This window comes from Macaca nemestrina, chromosome 1, assembly GCF_043159975.1.
Source record: "Macaca nemestrina isolate mMacNem1 chromosome 1, mMacNem.hap1, whole genome shotgun sequence".
NCBI lineage: Eukaryota > Metazoa > Chordata > Mammalia > Primates > Cercopithecidae > Macaca > Macaca nemestrina.
The window spans coordinates 210,032,409-210,048,871 of record NC_092125.1 but is presented as its reverse complement, the minus strand read 5'-3'; the positions used below and the strand labels follow the sequence as shown (position 1 = coordinate 210,048,871).

Here is a 16,463-nt window from a genome sequence, read left to right as displayed (position 1 = left end):
TGTCCCAAAAAAAAAAGTATATATTATATATATGGTATACACACACACACACACCCCCATTGTAAGTGTACAATTCAATGATTTTTAGTAAAATATATAGAGTTTGTATAGATAGACATATCCAAGTCACATAAATATGTAATAAAGTTGTAGAATTGTGCAGGGTATTTTAAAAATATATATCTTTCGCCGGGCGCGGTGGCTCAAGCCTGTAATCCCAGCACTTTGGGAGGCCGAGACGGGCGGATCACGAGGTCAGGAGATCGAGACTAGCCTGGCTAACATGGTGAAACCCCGTCTCTACTAAAAAAATACAAAAAACTAGCCGGGTGAGGTGGTGGGCACCTGTAGTCCCACCTACTCGGGAGGCTGAGGCAGGAGAATGGCGTAGACCCAGGAGGTGGAGCTTGCAGTGAGCTGAGATCTGGCCACTGCACTCCAGCCTGGGCGACAGAGCGAGACTCCGTCTCAAAAAAAAAAAATAATAAAATTAAAAAAAAATATCTTTCATTGTATGTAGTCATAGTTAATTTTTCTTTTTAAATTCAAAGTATTTTAGAGATTAAACACATCAGTAAACAAATTTATTAACATTATTTTTAGAACCATGTTCTATATCAATCATTATTTATTTTCAAATCTGGAACAGTGCAAGGAGCCACACAGTTATGGGGGAAAAAAAAAAAACCACACTTTTTTTTTTTTTTCACGTGGAGAGACTTCAGGCATGGAAAGCAAAGAGGCAGAGATTTAACTGTTTAATTTCACTGCCGTTCCTGTAATCCGGTGACTTGCTTAATACACAGCCTGCAGGCAGGAGAATCAGGTGACTTGGAGCCCTGGGTGAGAAGGTGAAGTTGTTACCCAATCCTGATTTAGGGCAAGGCGACCTCTGTTTTAGGACTGTCTTAGGTATTTTTTTTTCTTCTTCTGGGTCAGAGTCTCACTCTGTCATCCAGGCTTAAGTGCAGTGGCGCAATCTCGGCTCACTGCAACCTCTGCCTCCCATGTTTTTATCCTGCTTCAGCCTCCCAAGTAGCTGGGATTACAGGCATGTACCACTACACCTGACTAATTTTTGTATTTTTAGTAGAGACAGGGTTTCACCATGCTGGCCAGGCTGGTCTCGAAATCCTGACCTCAGGTGATTCACCCACCTCAGCCTCCCAAAGTACTGGGATTACTTACAGGCGTGAGCCACTGCCCCGTGCCAGGACTGTTCTAGGTTTTGACTTTCCTCCCTCTCTGGATTCTGTACACAGTGTTTCACTTTAGAGCATCTTTTTCTGTCTTTTTTCTTTATTTAAGTCTGACTCTTTCTTCCTCTTTGCTCAGTGATAACTGTTGGGAAGAAATGACTTCTTTATTATTCACTTCGAATGGGCATTTCAGCTTAGGTCCTTGCCTTGAGGATCAAAATATTATCATCTTCACTCATACTCCTTACAAACATATCACCCTCTCTCACATGGTGAAAGACAGCAAGAGAGATGCCAGGCTTTTTTCAAAAGCCAGACCTTGTGTGAACTACCAGAGCAAGAACTCACTCATTACCATGGGGATGGCACCATGCCATTCATAAGGGATCTGCCCCTAAGATCCAAACACCTCCCACCAGGCCCACCTCCAACATTGGAGGCCACATTTCAACATGAGATTTGGAGGAGACACACATCCAAACTACATCATCATCCAAAGATAAGGATAGTAATTTATGCCTAATAGGATTTCATAAGGAACAAATGTAGTAATACATGTTAAGCATCTTGCACATGGTAGGTGATCAATACATATTTACAAATGTCAATAAATATTAACATTATTATTATTCTCATTCAATGTACATGATTAGGAGTTAGTTTAAGGGAAGAGACCACCCCTCATATTGTCTTATGCCCAATTTCTGCCTCCAAAGAAAGAAAAAGTAAAAACTAAAAGGCAGAAATGAAATCCACAAGCAGACAGCCCGGCGCCACACCCTGGGCCTGGTAGTTAAAGACTGACCCCTGACCTAATTGGTTATGTTATCTATAGATTATAGACATTGTATAGAAAAGCACTGTGAAAATCCCTATCCTGTTTTGTTTTGATCTAATTACCAGTGCATGCAGCCCCCAGTCACGTACCCCCTGCTTGCTCACGACCCTCTCACGCACACCCGCTTAGAGTTGTGAGCCCTTAAAAAGGACAGGAATTGCTCACTCGGAGAGCTCGGCTCTTGAGACAGGAGTCTTGCCAATGCCCCCGGCCGAATAAACCCCGAATAAATCCCTTCCTTCTTTAACTTGGTGTCTGAGGAGTTTTGTGTGCAGCTCATCCTGCTACAAGTTAATAAGAGAATACTTTGGTCAGTCAGTACTACATATTAATATAGTTTCAGCTCTGCCAGCAGGAACCAAGGTCAGGAAATAATGAATATTAAGAAGATAAAAGAGGCTGGATGTGGTAGCTCATGCCTGTAATCCCAGCGCTTTGGGAGGTGGAGGTGGGCAGATCGCTTGAGGCAAGGAGTTCAAGACCAGCCTGAGCAACATGGTGAAACCTCATCTCTACAAAAAATACAAAAAATTTAAATTAGTTGGGCATGGTGGCACATGCCTGTAGTCCCATGTACTTAGGGGACTGAGGCGGGAAGATCTCTTGAGCCTGGGTGGTTGAGGCTGCAGTGAGCCATGGCTCACACCACTGCACTCCAGCCTGGGTAATAGAGTGAGACCCTGTCTCAAAAAAAAAAAAAAAAAAAAAAAAGGATAATTAAAAAGTAAAATCTTAACTATTTGCAAAATTGAAGAGCATAATCAGGGCTGTTATATATGGATATTCAGATTGTACACTGCCCAACACAGGAATGCAGTTTACATAGACTGTAATATGAATGATGCTCTCTGGATTTGTTCAGTGCACAACTCTTAACAGTTATACATAGTAGCCTCCAAGATAATAGATAATAATGGTCTTCAATGAATAATTGGATGTCTTTTAATAAGGAAAGCAGAAAGCAATTAAAGATGTTTTTGGATTTCGTGATTGGAAGGGTCCTGGGAGATGATCTAGTTCAATCCCCTCCTCATATTTCAGATGGGGAGGGAAAAATACAAGGTTCATGCAGGGCGGAACTGGGACAAGAACTATGTCTCTAGGCTCTTTGCTCATTGCCCTTTGTGTTTATGCACAATTTCATTGTTGGTAGGAATTAGCATTCCAAATCACATCTTAAAACCCCTAGAGAGAAGGAAGACTTGCAACAGCTTTGCATCTTCTAGCCTTTGTCAGGAACAAACCCAGGATGGCTAAGCAGGAATGTGATGAGTTCTGGGTCTTTGCTCTTCAGTGTCCTGCACGTCTTCTCAGTGTGAGCAATTCCTGTTGAGCATTGCCGCTTTGAAAGCTTTTTGTTTGCCTCTGTCTTCGACTTGATGTTAGCTGGCAAGCGATGTGGTTTGCTAATGACCTCAACCAGGTTGCTAGCTTGGTAGTAATCTGAGAACAGAGTCTCTGGTGACCAGCTGAACCCTTTTGAAGTTTGCTGTGGTGAATTGATGTACTGCTTCAGATTTTAATTCAGAATCAAACAGAGCCTGAGTAGGGACGATGGGAGGCTACGCTACGGGAAGCTGATGTTGGGCATTAAGTACCTTGGGTTTTAAATTAATAGCCAGCTATGCATTGCCTTTTCCCTATCCTCCACAGTCAGGTATTTGTCAGTAAGTGGATATGTGGGAGGCATTGTGCCACTAGGTGCTGTGGGAAAGCCAGGAAGAATCAAACCCTAGGGGGTGCCTTTGGAAGAGAGCTGTGTGCAGATTTTGAACTTGAGCCATACCTTGAAAAATTGGTACATTTGGAGCAGAAGAGGTAGAAAAGAAAAGGAGAATGGGGAAAGAATTTTGGGTGGGAGTAATGACAAGCTTGAAAGCTTATAGGGAGAAATATACAAGGTGTGTTTGGGAAATGAAATACGGATCAATCTAATCAGTAGTGAGAAGTTATGAAAGGAAGATTGAGCTTTGTGCGGTGGCAATATCGTAGCCAATGAGGTTTATCTGAGGTGCGATTGTTGCTAATTGGGGAAGAAAAAAAAAAGACTTTGGTCTAGCCTGCTAGGTCCTTAAACCCCAAATGTGGGAGACTTTATTTATTTAAGATGGGATCTCACTCTGTCGCTGAGACTGGAGTGCAGTGGTGCAGTCATAGTTCGCTGTAGCCTTGAAGTTCTGGGTTCAAGTGATCCTTCTGCTTCAGCCTCCTGAGAAGCTGGAACTATAGGTGTGTGCCACTATGCCCAGCTAATTTCAAAAGAATTCACTATGTTGCCCAGGCTGCTCTTGAATTCCTGGGCTCAAGCAATCCTTTCACCGTGGTCTCCCAAAATGCTGTGATTACAGGCATGAGCCACTGCACCCAGATGGATTTTGACTGTATATAATCTGAAGATAAATAGGGAGCCCCAAAAGGTTTATGGACAACAACACTATAGGATGAGGAAGTGTTGGTAACTAACTTCAACTTAGTCTTTGAGTTATTGAATATCCAGATGGGATTGTGATTGGGCTAAAAGATTATTTAGCATCACCCAGAGATAAATTTAGAGGTGGATTAAATTGAATTAAATTAAATTAATTAATTAATTTATTTTGAGATGGAGTCTCACTCTGTCACCCAGGCTGGAGTGCAGTGGCACCATCTCAGGTCACTGCAACCTCTGCCTGCCGGGTTCAAGCGATTCTCCTTTTTCAGTCTCCCGAGTAGCCAGGATTATAGGTGCCCGCCACCACACTTGGCTATTTTTTTTTTTTTTTGTATTTTTAATAGAGGCAGAGTTTCACCATGTTGGCCAGGATGGTCTCGAACTCCTGACCTCAGATGATCCACCCGCCTTAGCCTTCCAAAGTGTTGGAATTACAGGTGTGAGCCACTGCGCCCGTCCAGAGGTGGATTTTATTTTTTATTTTATTTATTTATTTATTTTTTTGAGATGGAGTCTCTCTCTGTCGCCCAGGCTGGAGTGCAGTGGCCGGATCTCAGCTCACTGCAAGCTCCACCTCCCGGGTTTATGCCATTCTCCTGCCTCAGCCTCCCGAGTAGCTAGGACTACAGGCGCCTGCCACATCGCCCGGCTAGTTTTTTGTATTTTTTAGTAGAGACGGGGTTTCACCGTGTTAGCCAGGATGGTCTCGATCTCCTGACCTCGTGATCCACCTGTCTCGGCCTCCCAAAGTGCTGGGATTACAGGCTTGAGCCACTGCGCCCGGCCAGAGGTGGATTTTATATCTCACGTTTTTGAGGAAGAGAATGGGTCTTTGTGGGAGAGATAATTTGCATACTCAAGGAGAAGAGCATGAAGTAGTTTTAATTGTTGTATGAATGTTAAATATAGGCTGGGAGCGGTGACTCATGCCTGTAATCCTGGTACTTTAGGAGGCTGAGGCAGGCAGATCCCTTGAGCTAGGAAGTTCAAGACTAGCCTGAGCAACATAGTGAGTGACCTGTAGTCTCAGCTACTCAGGAGGCTGAGGTAGGAGCCCAAGAAGTCAAGCCTTCAGTGACCCGTGATTGTGCCACTGCCATGCACTCTAGCCTGGGCAACAGAGTGAGACTCTATCTGAAAAAATAAAGAAAAAGAAAAAGTTAAATGTAAGTAGAGTGATAAAATATGCTGGATAACCAATAGCTTGTGCTGTTGCTCTCACCTGCCCTTCTGCACTCTGGTAGACATTTCAGAGAGTGACAAACTGTATTTTCTAGGCTTCCTTGCTAACTGGCTTCTGTGTATGTTCTCATGATGAAACTCATTGGTGTGATACTGGAGGACAGAAGGAGGAATTGACTCTCCTCCTGCTTTTGGATTCTGGTGGCATCTTGGCCAGCAGAGGTAACTGATGGTGATGGCGCTGGCTCCAGTGAAAATGGTAGTAATGCAGTGGCTCACACCTGTAATCCCAGCACTTTGGGAGCCTGAGGTGAGTGAATCACCTGAGGTCAGGAGTTCGAGACCAGCGTGGCCAACATGGTAAAACCCCGTCGCTACTAAAAATACAAAAATTTGCCAGGCATGGTGGCACATGCCTGTAATGCCAGCTACTAGGGGGGCTGAGGCAGGATTGCTTGAACCTGGGAGGCGGAGGTTGCAGTGAGCCGAGATCATGCCACTGCACCCCAGCCTGGGCAACAGAGCGAGACTCTGTCTTGAAAGAAAGAAAGAGAGAGAGAGAGAGAGAGGGAGGGAGGGAGAGAGAGACAGAAAGAAAGAAAGAGAGAGAGAGAGAAAGAAAGAAAGAAAGAAAGAAAGAAAGAAAGAAAGAAAGAAAAAAGAAAGAAAGAAAGAAAAAGAGAAAGAGAGAGAGAAAGAAAATGGTAAAGAAAATGGTAGTAATGGATCTGGGAGGTGACTGCAGGGACAGGAGCAATGACTTAGAAGTACAGACTCTTGGGTTCCTGTTTAGACAACTGGGATCCCACAGCCAACAGAATCCTTAGAGACAGAATCCTTAGAGATCCTGTCTCTGAGTTTTAGGTAAGGTTTTTGTTCCTCTGTCCCAAGGTGGCAATGGTTTCCTGAAGTTACTGATCTTTGAGTAATTTCATCTCCCCTCTTTTTTTTTTTTTTTTTTTTTTTTTTGAGACGGAGTCTTGCTCTGTCGCCCAGGCTGGGGTGCAGTGGCCGGATCTCAGCTCACTGCAAGCTCCGCCTCCCAGGTTTACGCCGTTCTCCTACCTCAGCCTCCCGAGTAGCTGGGACTACAGGCGCCCGCCAACCCGCCCGGCTAGTTTTTTTGCATTTTTTAGTAGAGACGGGGTTTCACCGTGTTAGCGAGGATGGTCTCGATCTCCTGACCTTGTGATCCGCCCGTCTCGGCCTCCCAAAGTGCTGGGATTACAGGCTTGAGCCACCGCGCCCGGCCATCTCCCCTCTTTTGATACTCCTTCCTTTTTAATATTCTTGTAGCCAGTTTCATTATTAATTTATTCTATTTGAAATACCTAGAGTGATTTTCTTGATTAGATCCTGATTGATACAGTACCTAGTCGTCTTCCTTTTTCTTTCTTTCTTTTTTTTTTTGAGATGGAGTTTCACCCTTGTTGTCCAGGCTGGAGTGCAGTGGCACGATCTCGGCTCACTGCAACCTCCGCCTCCTGAGTTCAAGCCATTCTCCTGCCTTAGACTCCCGAGTAGCTGGGATTACAGACATGAGCCACTACGCCCGCCTAATTTTGTATTTTTAGTAGAGATGGGGTTTCTCCTTGTTGGTCAGGCTGGTCTCGAACTCAACCTCAGGTGATCTGCCTTCCTCAGCCTCCCAAAGTTCTGGGATTACAGGTGTGAGTCACCGCGCGTGAGCCACCACGCCCGGCCGTCTTTCTTCACTTGGCTTCTAGGATGCCACACAGGTTTTTCTCGCATTCTACCAGACATTCTTTTTCAGTCTCCCTTGCTGATTCTTCCTCTTAAATCTGACTCTTAATGTTGGGAATGTTTTTCACATAAAAATTACTAATGGTGACTTTCTTTCCAGTGTCCTGAAGATCTAAATTTATCTGTAATATAGCCCTATCACTCAACATAGGAATTCATCTCATTTTACATGTGAGGAAATTGAAAATTTCTTGCCCTAGGGACTATTTCAGGAATATCATCCTGAGAAATTAGTTCACATATTGCTTCTACCTGTGAGGCTGCGGCTTTGTCTCAGACTGTTAAAGCTAAAAAGAGCCAAAGAGATTTGCTCATGGGTGGGATACTCCCTCAGTAAAAAATCTACAGTGTAAGCTCTGGTCATCTTCTTTACAGGTTTAGAAACTACTTTTTTGTTGAGCTTACCCAGAAACACATCAAATTTAATACAAATGCTTATACTTTTCAGATGTTAATACTATAAAATGTAAGAACCATTTTGAACAATGAATTATTGATGATGGGCATTTGTGGTTTTACGGTAACTAAAGCATTCTAACAGTATTGAGTGTTCTCATTCGTGAATATGGCATCTCTCTCCACTTATTTAGGTCCTCTTTAATTTCTCTTAGTGATATTCTGCCAGAGTGTTCAGGATTGAAGTTTTGCACGTGTTTTGTCAAATTTAAGAATGTACTTCTTGGGGGCTGGGTGTGCTGGCTCATGCCTGTAAATCCAGCACTTTGGAGACTAAGATGGGAGGATCACTTGAGGCCAGAAGTTTGAGACCAGCCTGGGCATCAAAGTGAGACCCATCTCCACACACACAGACAAAATAGTTAGCTGGGTGTGGTGGCATGTGCCTGTGGTCCCAGCTACTTTGGAGGCTGAAGCAGGAGAATTGCTTGAGTCCAGGCGTTCAAGGCTGCAGTGGACTATAATGGTACCATTGCATGCCAACCTGGGTGACAGCCCGATCCTATCTCAAAAACATAAAAAATAAATAAATAAAAATAAAAAATAAAAAAGAATATACTTTTTATACAATTTTGTATTCAGCTTTTTTTTTTTTTTTTTTTTTTCTGTCAAGCTGTTCTTTATTTCGGGAAGAGGGCAGGGCAAGGGCTCAGTCTTTCTTGGCAGTGGCTTTCCTCATGGCAGCCAGGACGTTTCGCAGCTCCTCCCGCTTCCTCTTGGCGCGGATATGCGTCCCCACCCTTTTCTTTTTTTCTTTTTTTTTTTTTTTGAGACAGAGTCTTGCTCTGTCTCCCAGGCTGGAGTGCAGTGGCGCGGTCTCCACTCACGCCTTTCTCCTGCCTCAGCCTCCTGTGTAGCTGGGACTACATGCACCCACCACCACGCCCGGCTAATTTTTTGTATTTTTAGTAGAGACGGGGTTTCACCGTGTTCGCCAGGATGGTCTCGATCTCCTGACCTCGTGATCCGCCCGTCTCGGCCTCCCAAAGTGCTGGGATTACAGGCGTGAGCCACAGCGCCCAGCCTTCTTTTTTTTTTTTGGAGACCAAGTCTTGCTCTGTTGCCCAGGCTGGAGTGCAGTGGCACAATCTCGGCTTACTGCAACTCTGCCTCCTGGGTTCAAGCAATTGTCCTGCCTCAGCCTCCCGAGTAGCTGGGATTACAGGCTGAGCCACCGTGTCTGGCCGCCACCCTTTTCTTGATAAACTTGGAGGTCTTCAGTAACTCCATGGCCTTGGAGACCTTCAGTAACTCCATGGCGTGATGCTTGTAAGGGGCGAAGCCACACACCTCTTGGATCATGTCCCGCACAAACTTGGTGTGTTTGGTTAGGCGCCTGCAGCGGCTGCTGTGCCTGGGATTGCTCATGTTCTTGGTCACCTTGTGGCCCTTGTTGAGGCCCATGGTCATAGGGTAGTGCAGAGCCATGGCTGCTGCTCTCTAACTGCAGCCGCGGCGGAAGGCAGTTTTTTTTTTTAATAGTATTATTTCCAAAGCATTTTACCATGTCTTTAAAGGGGTTTATTAAACATTGGTAATGGCTGCATTAATTCAGTTGGCAACTTTTAAACCACTGATATTACTGGTTTTGCTTAACACTTTTACTTAATGGTGATGGCTGTGCTTTGTTTTATAGCATCAGCTTTGCTGTGTTAAACAGAAGGTCTAGTGTTGCACTGAGTCCCGTGGGGAATGTAGTCTAGAGAATTTGGAGGCTCAGTTCCAAAACTAACATTCCAAATAAAGAGGGTTTTTAGTGAAAATGTCAGTTTACCTTGAATATTTTTCCAGTCATGTAAGTAATCCTCATTTTCTTCCTAACATTAAATGTATTTATTTGTGATCTCTGGGCTACTTTCATTATGATAATAATTTGCTATATTTCAGGGATTTTCTTGTGGGGAGAGGGGACTATTTTTTTTTTTTTTGACGGAGTCTCACTCTGTCACCCAGGCTGGAGTGCAGTGGCATGATCTCTGCTAACTGCAACCTCCGCCTCCTGGGTTCAAGCAATTCTTCTGCCTCACCCTCCCGAGTAGTTGGGATTACAGGCGCATGTCACCACACCAGGCTAATTTTTTGTATTTTAGTAGAGACAGGGTTTCACTGGGTTGCCCAGGCTGGTCTCGAACTCCTGAGCTCAGGCAATCCGCCCACCTCGGCCTCCCAAAGTGCTGGGATTACAGGCCTGAGCCACTGCGCCCGGCGAGAGGGGACTATTGGTCTAATCTTGAATTTGAATGCTCTGTAGTACTCTATATTGCTATATGGCTGTGCTAAATGCCATCACAAATAGAATAAACAGTATATATAATTTGTTCATCCATTTCTTCAACAAGCGTTTAGTGAGCCACCTTCTAGTATATGCTAGTATATGCAGTGGGAATCTGTTACATTCTGGAGTTTCAGAGCTGAATAAACATAGTATCTCTTGTCCAGGAACTTCCAGGCTTACACCTATGATCACATTAGAAATAAATCAATGCAGGCCATTGCTGACACATTCCTGGAGGCCTGACTCATGCCCACTCACTCTTTTACCCTCCCTCTGCTTTGTTCAATTGTTGATAGAGTCCTGGGGACTCATTAGAGCTATCACTGGCCAGTTTACCTGGATGAGAGTGTCTTCAAAAGCATCACCAACTTAAGACAGGACTGATTTCTTCCAGAATGCTCTAAATTTCCCCCTGCCCATTAACACATTGCCAGGACAGATTCTTTGCAAACGTTGTGGCCAGTTGGGCCTGCCCTCCCTCACAACCCTCTAATCCTTGATTTAATGTTCAAAACATTAGCATCCCCATAATCTATAATACCCTCTATTACACTATGACCTCTTCTTTTATAGCCTCTTCTCCATTCTACTCTGTGTTGCCTCTTCCCGCTGCTTTGCCCCTCCAAAGATCCCCCTTGCATCTGTTGAAGGCTCATCCCGTGCTATGCAAACCTTTCTAGAATGCGAGCTCTTCATGGAAACTCTGTCTCTACCTCTACCTCTGTGCCTGACGGAAACCCAGACATCGTCTGAGATTTCCTCTGTAGCTCTCTCAAAAGGATGCCACTCCTTGTCTACTTCTCAAATACCTGGGATCAGGAAGTGGGTAAGGATTCCTCTTTCCTTTTCAGGGCTACTTCTGAATCATTGCTAGTATAAAGCCCCTTGGTCTTTCAACTCTGCTATGACCTAGTTATACTCCTGTCTGTTCTGCCCCTCTCCCCAATTCCTGGCTATTCCTCTCATTTGTTGAAGGTTTTCAGAAGTGATATTATTAAGAACATGGGATTTAGAGTCAGGTATGTCTGGGTTCCAGTGTCAGGTGTGCCACTTACTAGCTGTGCAATCTTCAGCAAATTATAGTATTTAATCTCTGAGCTAATTATAGTACTTAATCTCTGAACTTAAATTTTCTTCGATGTAAAATAAGATAATGGCAATCACCTTGGAGAGTGGTTACTGGCATTCAACATTCATTCAACTAGAAGTAAGTGGAATAAAATAATTATACATTGACATATGTTCTGTGAAGGGTTTAGGATAGAGAATAAAGGGGCACTCCACTATGGAGGAGGTTCGAAGGCGAGGTGCCGTTTGAGCTGAGACCTGAAGGAAGAGAGGGAGGGTTAAATGAAATAAAGTACATGGAACCACTTGGCACAGCACGGGCCCATAGTGAACTCAGTGTTAGTGGAAATCGTTTTCCTGGTAAGGGTGGTGGCAGAGGTGAATGGCTTTCAAAGCTGCTGTAATTGTAAGCTGAGTTGATCCTGGTCCAAGCGAAATAGTGGCATTAGTGCTTGCTGGTGGTAGCAGCAGCAGAAGCAGTAGTTTCTCTATCAGATCAGGTTTTCTTCTCTCCTCTCCTGTCCTCTCCTCTTCCTTCCAGAGAACAGAACTAGGGGCTGTAGATTGACCAACCAAGGAACTCTACTGCAGGGATAGCAAGTCCCCACTACTCCTGCCCTGCAGGACTGTACAAGTGCGATGGACCAGAGACAGCTGAGCATTTGCCATGTTCTTTTTTTCCCAAAGGGAGTTCTTATTGCACTTATCCTGCTAGGGAGAGATAAATTGTCTTTAAGCTTACAGATCTCTAGTTATGAGAAGCCACATTCTGACCGTAATCCTCTAGTGATCCTGGACTTTGAGCTGGATTTAGTAACTGGATGTAACTATTGCTGTATCCCCTGGGGAGGGCCAAATGCATTTCCTTTTTCTTTCTTCTTCTTCTTTTTGTTTTTTGAGATGGAGTCTTGCTCTGTCTCCCAGGCTGGAGTGCAGTGGCGCGATCTCGACTCACTATAACCTCCGCCTCCCAATTCAAGTGATTCTCCTGCCTCAGCCTCCTGAGTAGCTGGGATTACAGGCATGTGCCACCATGCCCAGCTAATTTTTGTATTTTTAGTAGAAACAGGGTTTCTCCGTGTTGGCCAGGCTGGTCTTGAACTCCTGACCTCCAGTGATCCACCAGCCTCAGCCTTCCAAAATGCTGGGATTACAGGTGTGAGCCACTGCACCTGGCCTCCAAATGCATTTTCTTTGTGGGAAGATGATGTGTTTGAATGTTGCTAGCCAAAGGGAGGACCGTGGCAGCAACTGCTTATTGCCTATCTCAGATCTACTCTCTCTATTTCTTTTTGTTTTTGTTTTTATCTGAGGTGTAGACATGCTCTGTTGCCCAGGTTGGAGTGCAATATGGCATGATCTCGGCTCCTTGCAGCCTCTGCGTTTATTTCTTTTTGATAGAGAGCCCTGATTTTGTTCGGGGTAACAATGTGCTGGTTAAAAGTAATGTCTTCCTCAGCCTCCTCGGGGCGGTGGCCATGGGGCACTTGAACTTAGGGTTTCAGGGAATGTTGATTTCTATCTTCTTATTTTTTTTTTTTTCTGAGATGGAGTCTCGCTCTGTCGCCAGGCTGCAGTGCAGTGGCATGATCTCGGCTCACTGCAACCTCCACCTCTGGGGTTCAAGTGATTCTGCTGCCTCAACCTCCCTGAGTAGCTGGGACTACAGGTGCCTGCCACCATGCCCGGCTAATTTTTGTATTTTTAGTAGAGACGGGGTTTTGCCATGTTGGCCAGGCTGGTCTTCAACTCCTGACCTCAGTTGATCTGCCCCCCTCAGCCTCCCAAAATACTGGGATTACAGGCGTGAGCCACTGTGCCTGGCCCTAAGAAGTTATGTTTGCATCCTAACCTCCAGTATCACACAATGTGATTGTGTTTGGAAATAAGATTGTTGCAGACATAATTAGTTAAGATGAAGTCATTGCTATAATCTGAATAGTCACCCTCTCACCATGCATATGTTGAGAGTCTGATGGCCAAGGTGATGGTATTAGGAGGTGGGGGGCTTTTGGGAGGTGATTAGATCATGAGGGTGGAGCCCTCAAGAATGGGATTAGTGTCCTCATAAAATAGACTCCTTCCAACATGTGAAGACACAGTGAGAAGGCTCTATGAGAAATTAGACTTTCACCAGACACTAAATCTGCTGGCACCTTGATCTCTTTTTTTTTTTTTTTTCTTTTGAGACAGGATCTTGTTCTGTCGCCTAGGCTGGAGTGCAGTGGCATGATCTTGGCTCACTGCCACCTCCACCTCCCAGGTTCAAGTGAGTCTCCTGCCTCAGCCACCCAAGTAGCTGGGACTGTAGGTGTGCACCACCACACCCGGCTAATTTTTGTGTTTTTAGTACAGACAGTCTCACCATGTTGGCCAGGCTGGTCTCAAACTCCTGACCTCAAGTGATCTGCCCACCTGGGTCTCCCAAAGTGTTGGGATTACAGGTGTAAGCCACCATGCCCAGCCCTGCCACCTTGATCTTGAACTTCTCAGACCCCAGAACTGTGAGAAAACATTTCTGCTGTTTATAAGCCTCCCAGTCTATGGCATTTTGTTATGGTAGCCCCAGTAATCTAAGACAGTAATAATGGAGTAGGGTGGGTCATTAATCCAATATAATTGGTGTCCTTATCAAAAGACAACATGAAGACACAGATGGAGGATGCCCCATGTGATGGCCCAGGAAGAAAGTGGCATGAGATGGCTAAGAAGAGGGGAGGAAAGATTCCACCCGGAGTCTTGAGGGGGCGGAGGCCCTCTGACACCTTGATTTTGGCTGTCTAGCCTCTAGAACTGTGAGATAATACATTTCTGTTGTTTTCAGCCCCCCAGTGTGTGGCACTTTGTTTCTGAAGCCCTAGTGCACCCTCTCATCCATCCACTCTCCTTCCCAGGTCACCAGGCTCTCATTTTGCCACAAGAGCCTCTAAACTAATCTCTGAGCTTCCAGTGGAGTTTCCTTTCCATTCATGCTCCATACAACAGCCTGAATGAGTTTTCTAAAGCTCAGATTACTCACCTGTTCACACACCTTTCAGTGGCTTCCAAGGATGCTAAAGATAAATTCTGAATTCCCTTACCTGATACAAAAGGCCGTATGTACCTTCCCAGCATCAAACTTGTACCAGACATTTTTTGTTGCTCTCAATGACTGCAATTGCCCCAACGCTCCTACTGTCTGACCTCTGGGCTTTTTTTTTTCTTTCTTTCTTTTTTTTTTTTTTTGAGATGGAGCCTGGCTCTGTCACCCAGGCTGGAGTGTAGTGGCGCGATCTCGGCTCACTGCAACCTCTGACTCCTGGATTCAAGAGATTCTCCTGCCTCAGCTTCCCAAGTAGCTGGGACCACAGGTACCCGCCATCACACCCAGCTAATTTTTGTATTTTTGGTAGAGAAGGGGTTTCACCATGTTGGCCAGGCTGGTCTTGAACTTCTGGGCTCAAGTGATCTGCCTGCCTCGGCCTCCCAAAGTGCTGGGATTACAGGCATGAGTAACCGTGCCTGGCCTGACCTCTGGGGTTTAATTCCCATTCGATATCCCTTCTTCGAAGAAGCCTCCTCCTAACAGTGCTGTAGGCTCTCTTCAAGCCCAGTTCTTACCCCATCAGCACACAGATTCCATTTATTATGATGCACACTTGCCTGTCTATCTGCCTCCTGAATCTGTAAATTCTTCAAGGGCAGGGCAGTATTTTCTTCAGCACTGAAACATCAGTGACCAACAATGACTGTCCCATTTCAGGTGGTCAATTCATTGGATTTAGGGGAACAGATGGTTGACTCTTCTTACTATCTTTTTCTCCATGAGTTTCATATTTTGAAAGATTTTAAGCATTAAACACTATTAATTAAGTTAACCTTTGTGGACTTACGAGAGGATTAATGCATGGTTTTCTTTTTTTCTTTTTATTTTTTATTTTTTTATTTTTTATTTTATTTTATTTTTTTGAGACGGAGTCTCACTCTGTACCCCAGGCTGGAGTGCAGTGGCGCGATCTCGGCTCACTGCAAGCTCCACCTCCCGGGTTCACGCCATTCTCCTGCCTCAGCCTCCGGAGTAGCTGGGACTACAGGCGCCCGCCACCTCGCCCGGCTAGTTTTGTTTTTTTTTTTGTATTTTTTAGTAGAGACGCCGTTTCACCGTGTTAGCCAGGATGGTCTCGATCTCCTGACCTCGTGATCCACCCGTCTCGGCCTCCCAAAGTGCTGGGATTACAGGCTTGAGCCACCGCGCCCGGCCCTCTTTTTTTCTTTTTAAAATATCGAAAACAGCTTGAAGAATCTCCAGCCTGTTTTCTTTTTTGGGAAATAACTTATCACCTGGTGATCCTGGGTTTTGAATTTAGCCAATTCTCCTAGGTAAAGAAACTGAGGCCAAGAGAGGTGAAATGACTTGTCTGAGGTTTACAGTGAGTTAATGATGGCACTAGGCTAAAACTCAGGTTTCCTGACTTCAAATCCAGGATTCTTTCTGCTCTCTTATAATAGACAGGGCTTCAGGAGACCTGGTATAGCCAGTTATGTGCTGGTAAATGTTTAACAACTGGCTCCATAGGAGGAAAAAAGAAAAAGGTCTTGATTTATAGCATTTGTTGATTTCTGTGGTATAAATAACTCGACCTTGTCTAATTTTAAGCTACCTGAAGTAACTGAACATAAGGGTTGATTCAAGCGGACTCCAGCACACTACTAGATACAGCCCCTGATTTTAGACTTTGCAGGTTTCTATTCTGGAGAAACTTCTATACCCTCTTTCTTTTTTTTTTTTTTTTTTTTTCTGAGACAGAGTCTCGCTCTGTCACCCAGGCTGGAGTGCAGTGGCCGGATCTCAGCTCACTGCAAGCTCCGCCTCCCAGGTTTAGCCATTCTCCTGCCTCAGCCTCCCGAGTAGCTGGGACTACAGGCGCCTGCCACTTCGCCCGGCTAGTTTTTTGTATTTTTTAGTAGAGACGGGGTTTCACCGTGTTAACCAGGATGGTCTCGATCTCCTGACCTCGTGATCTGCCCATCTCGGCCTCCCAAAGTGCTGGGATTACAGGCTTGAGCCACCGCGCCCGGCTACCCTCTTTCTTAAATATTTGTAGTGCTTGGAGACTCCCATCCCCCAGACACTGGCTGTTGCCAGAACATGCGAAACTCTTGCAGTCAGATGATGCAAAAGGCTATAAATAAAAATAAAGGATCCCACAGGAATGACCTGCTGAAAATATGACAAGATGGAAAACTCATATAAGTACAGAGTGCTGTACA

The 16,463-nt window shown here is 44.9% G+C and overlaps 1 protein-coding gene and 1 pseudogene across 1 annotated transcript; one reads left to right on the top strand and one right to left on the bottom strand.

Moving 5' to 3' along the window:
- The first annotated feature begins 4,003 nt into the window (after nt 1-4,003).
- LOC112429052 (U4 spliceosomal RNA) lies at nt 4,004-4,126 on the top strand (annotated as a pseudogene).
- A 4,393-nt stretch (nt 4,127-8,519) lies between these two features.
- On the bottom strand, nt 8,520-9,298 carry LOC139356898 (large ribosomal subunit protein eL36-like). The gene is made up of 2 exons (XM_071072281.1): nt 9,062-9,298; nt 8,520-8,615 (listed from the first exon to the last, which is right to left on the bottom strand). Exons 1-2 carry the CDS (start codon nt 9,296-9,298, stop codon nt 8,520-8,522), a joined length of 333 nt encoding a protein of 110 aa, XP_070928382.1.
- Between the last annotated feature and the right edge of the window lie 7,165 nt (nt 9,299-16,463).

Coding starts and splice junctions, on each gene's coding strand:
- LOC139356898 (XM_071072281.1), bottom strand. CDS start 9,298: ATGGCTCTGCACTACCCTATGACCATGGGCCTCAACAAGGGCCACAAG. Junction 8,616..9,061: donor CCAAGTTTATCAAGAAAAGG/GTGGCGGCCAGA, acceptor AAAGAAAAAAAG/AAAAGGGTGGGGACGCATAT.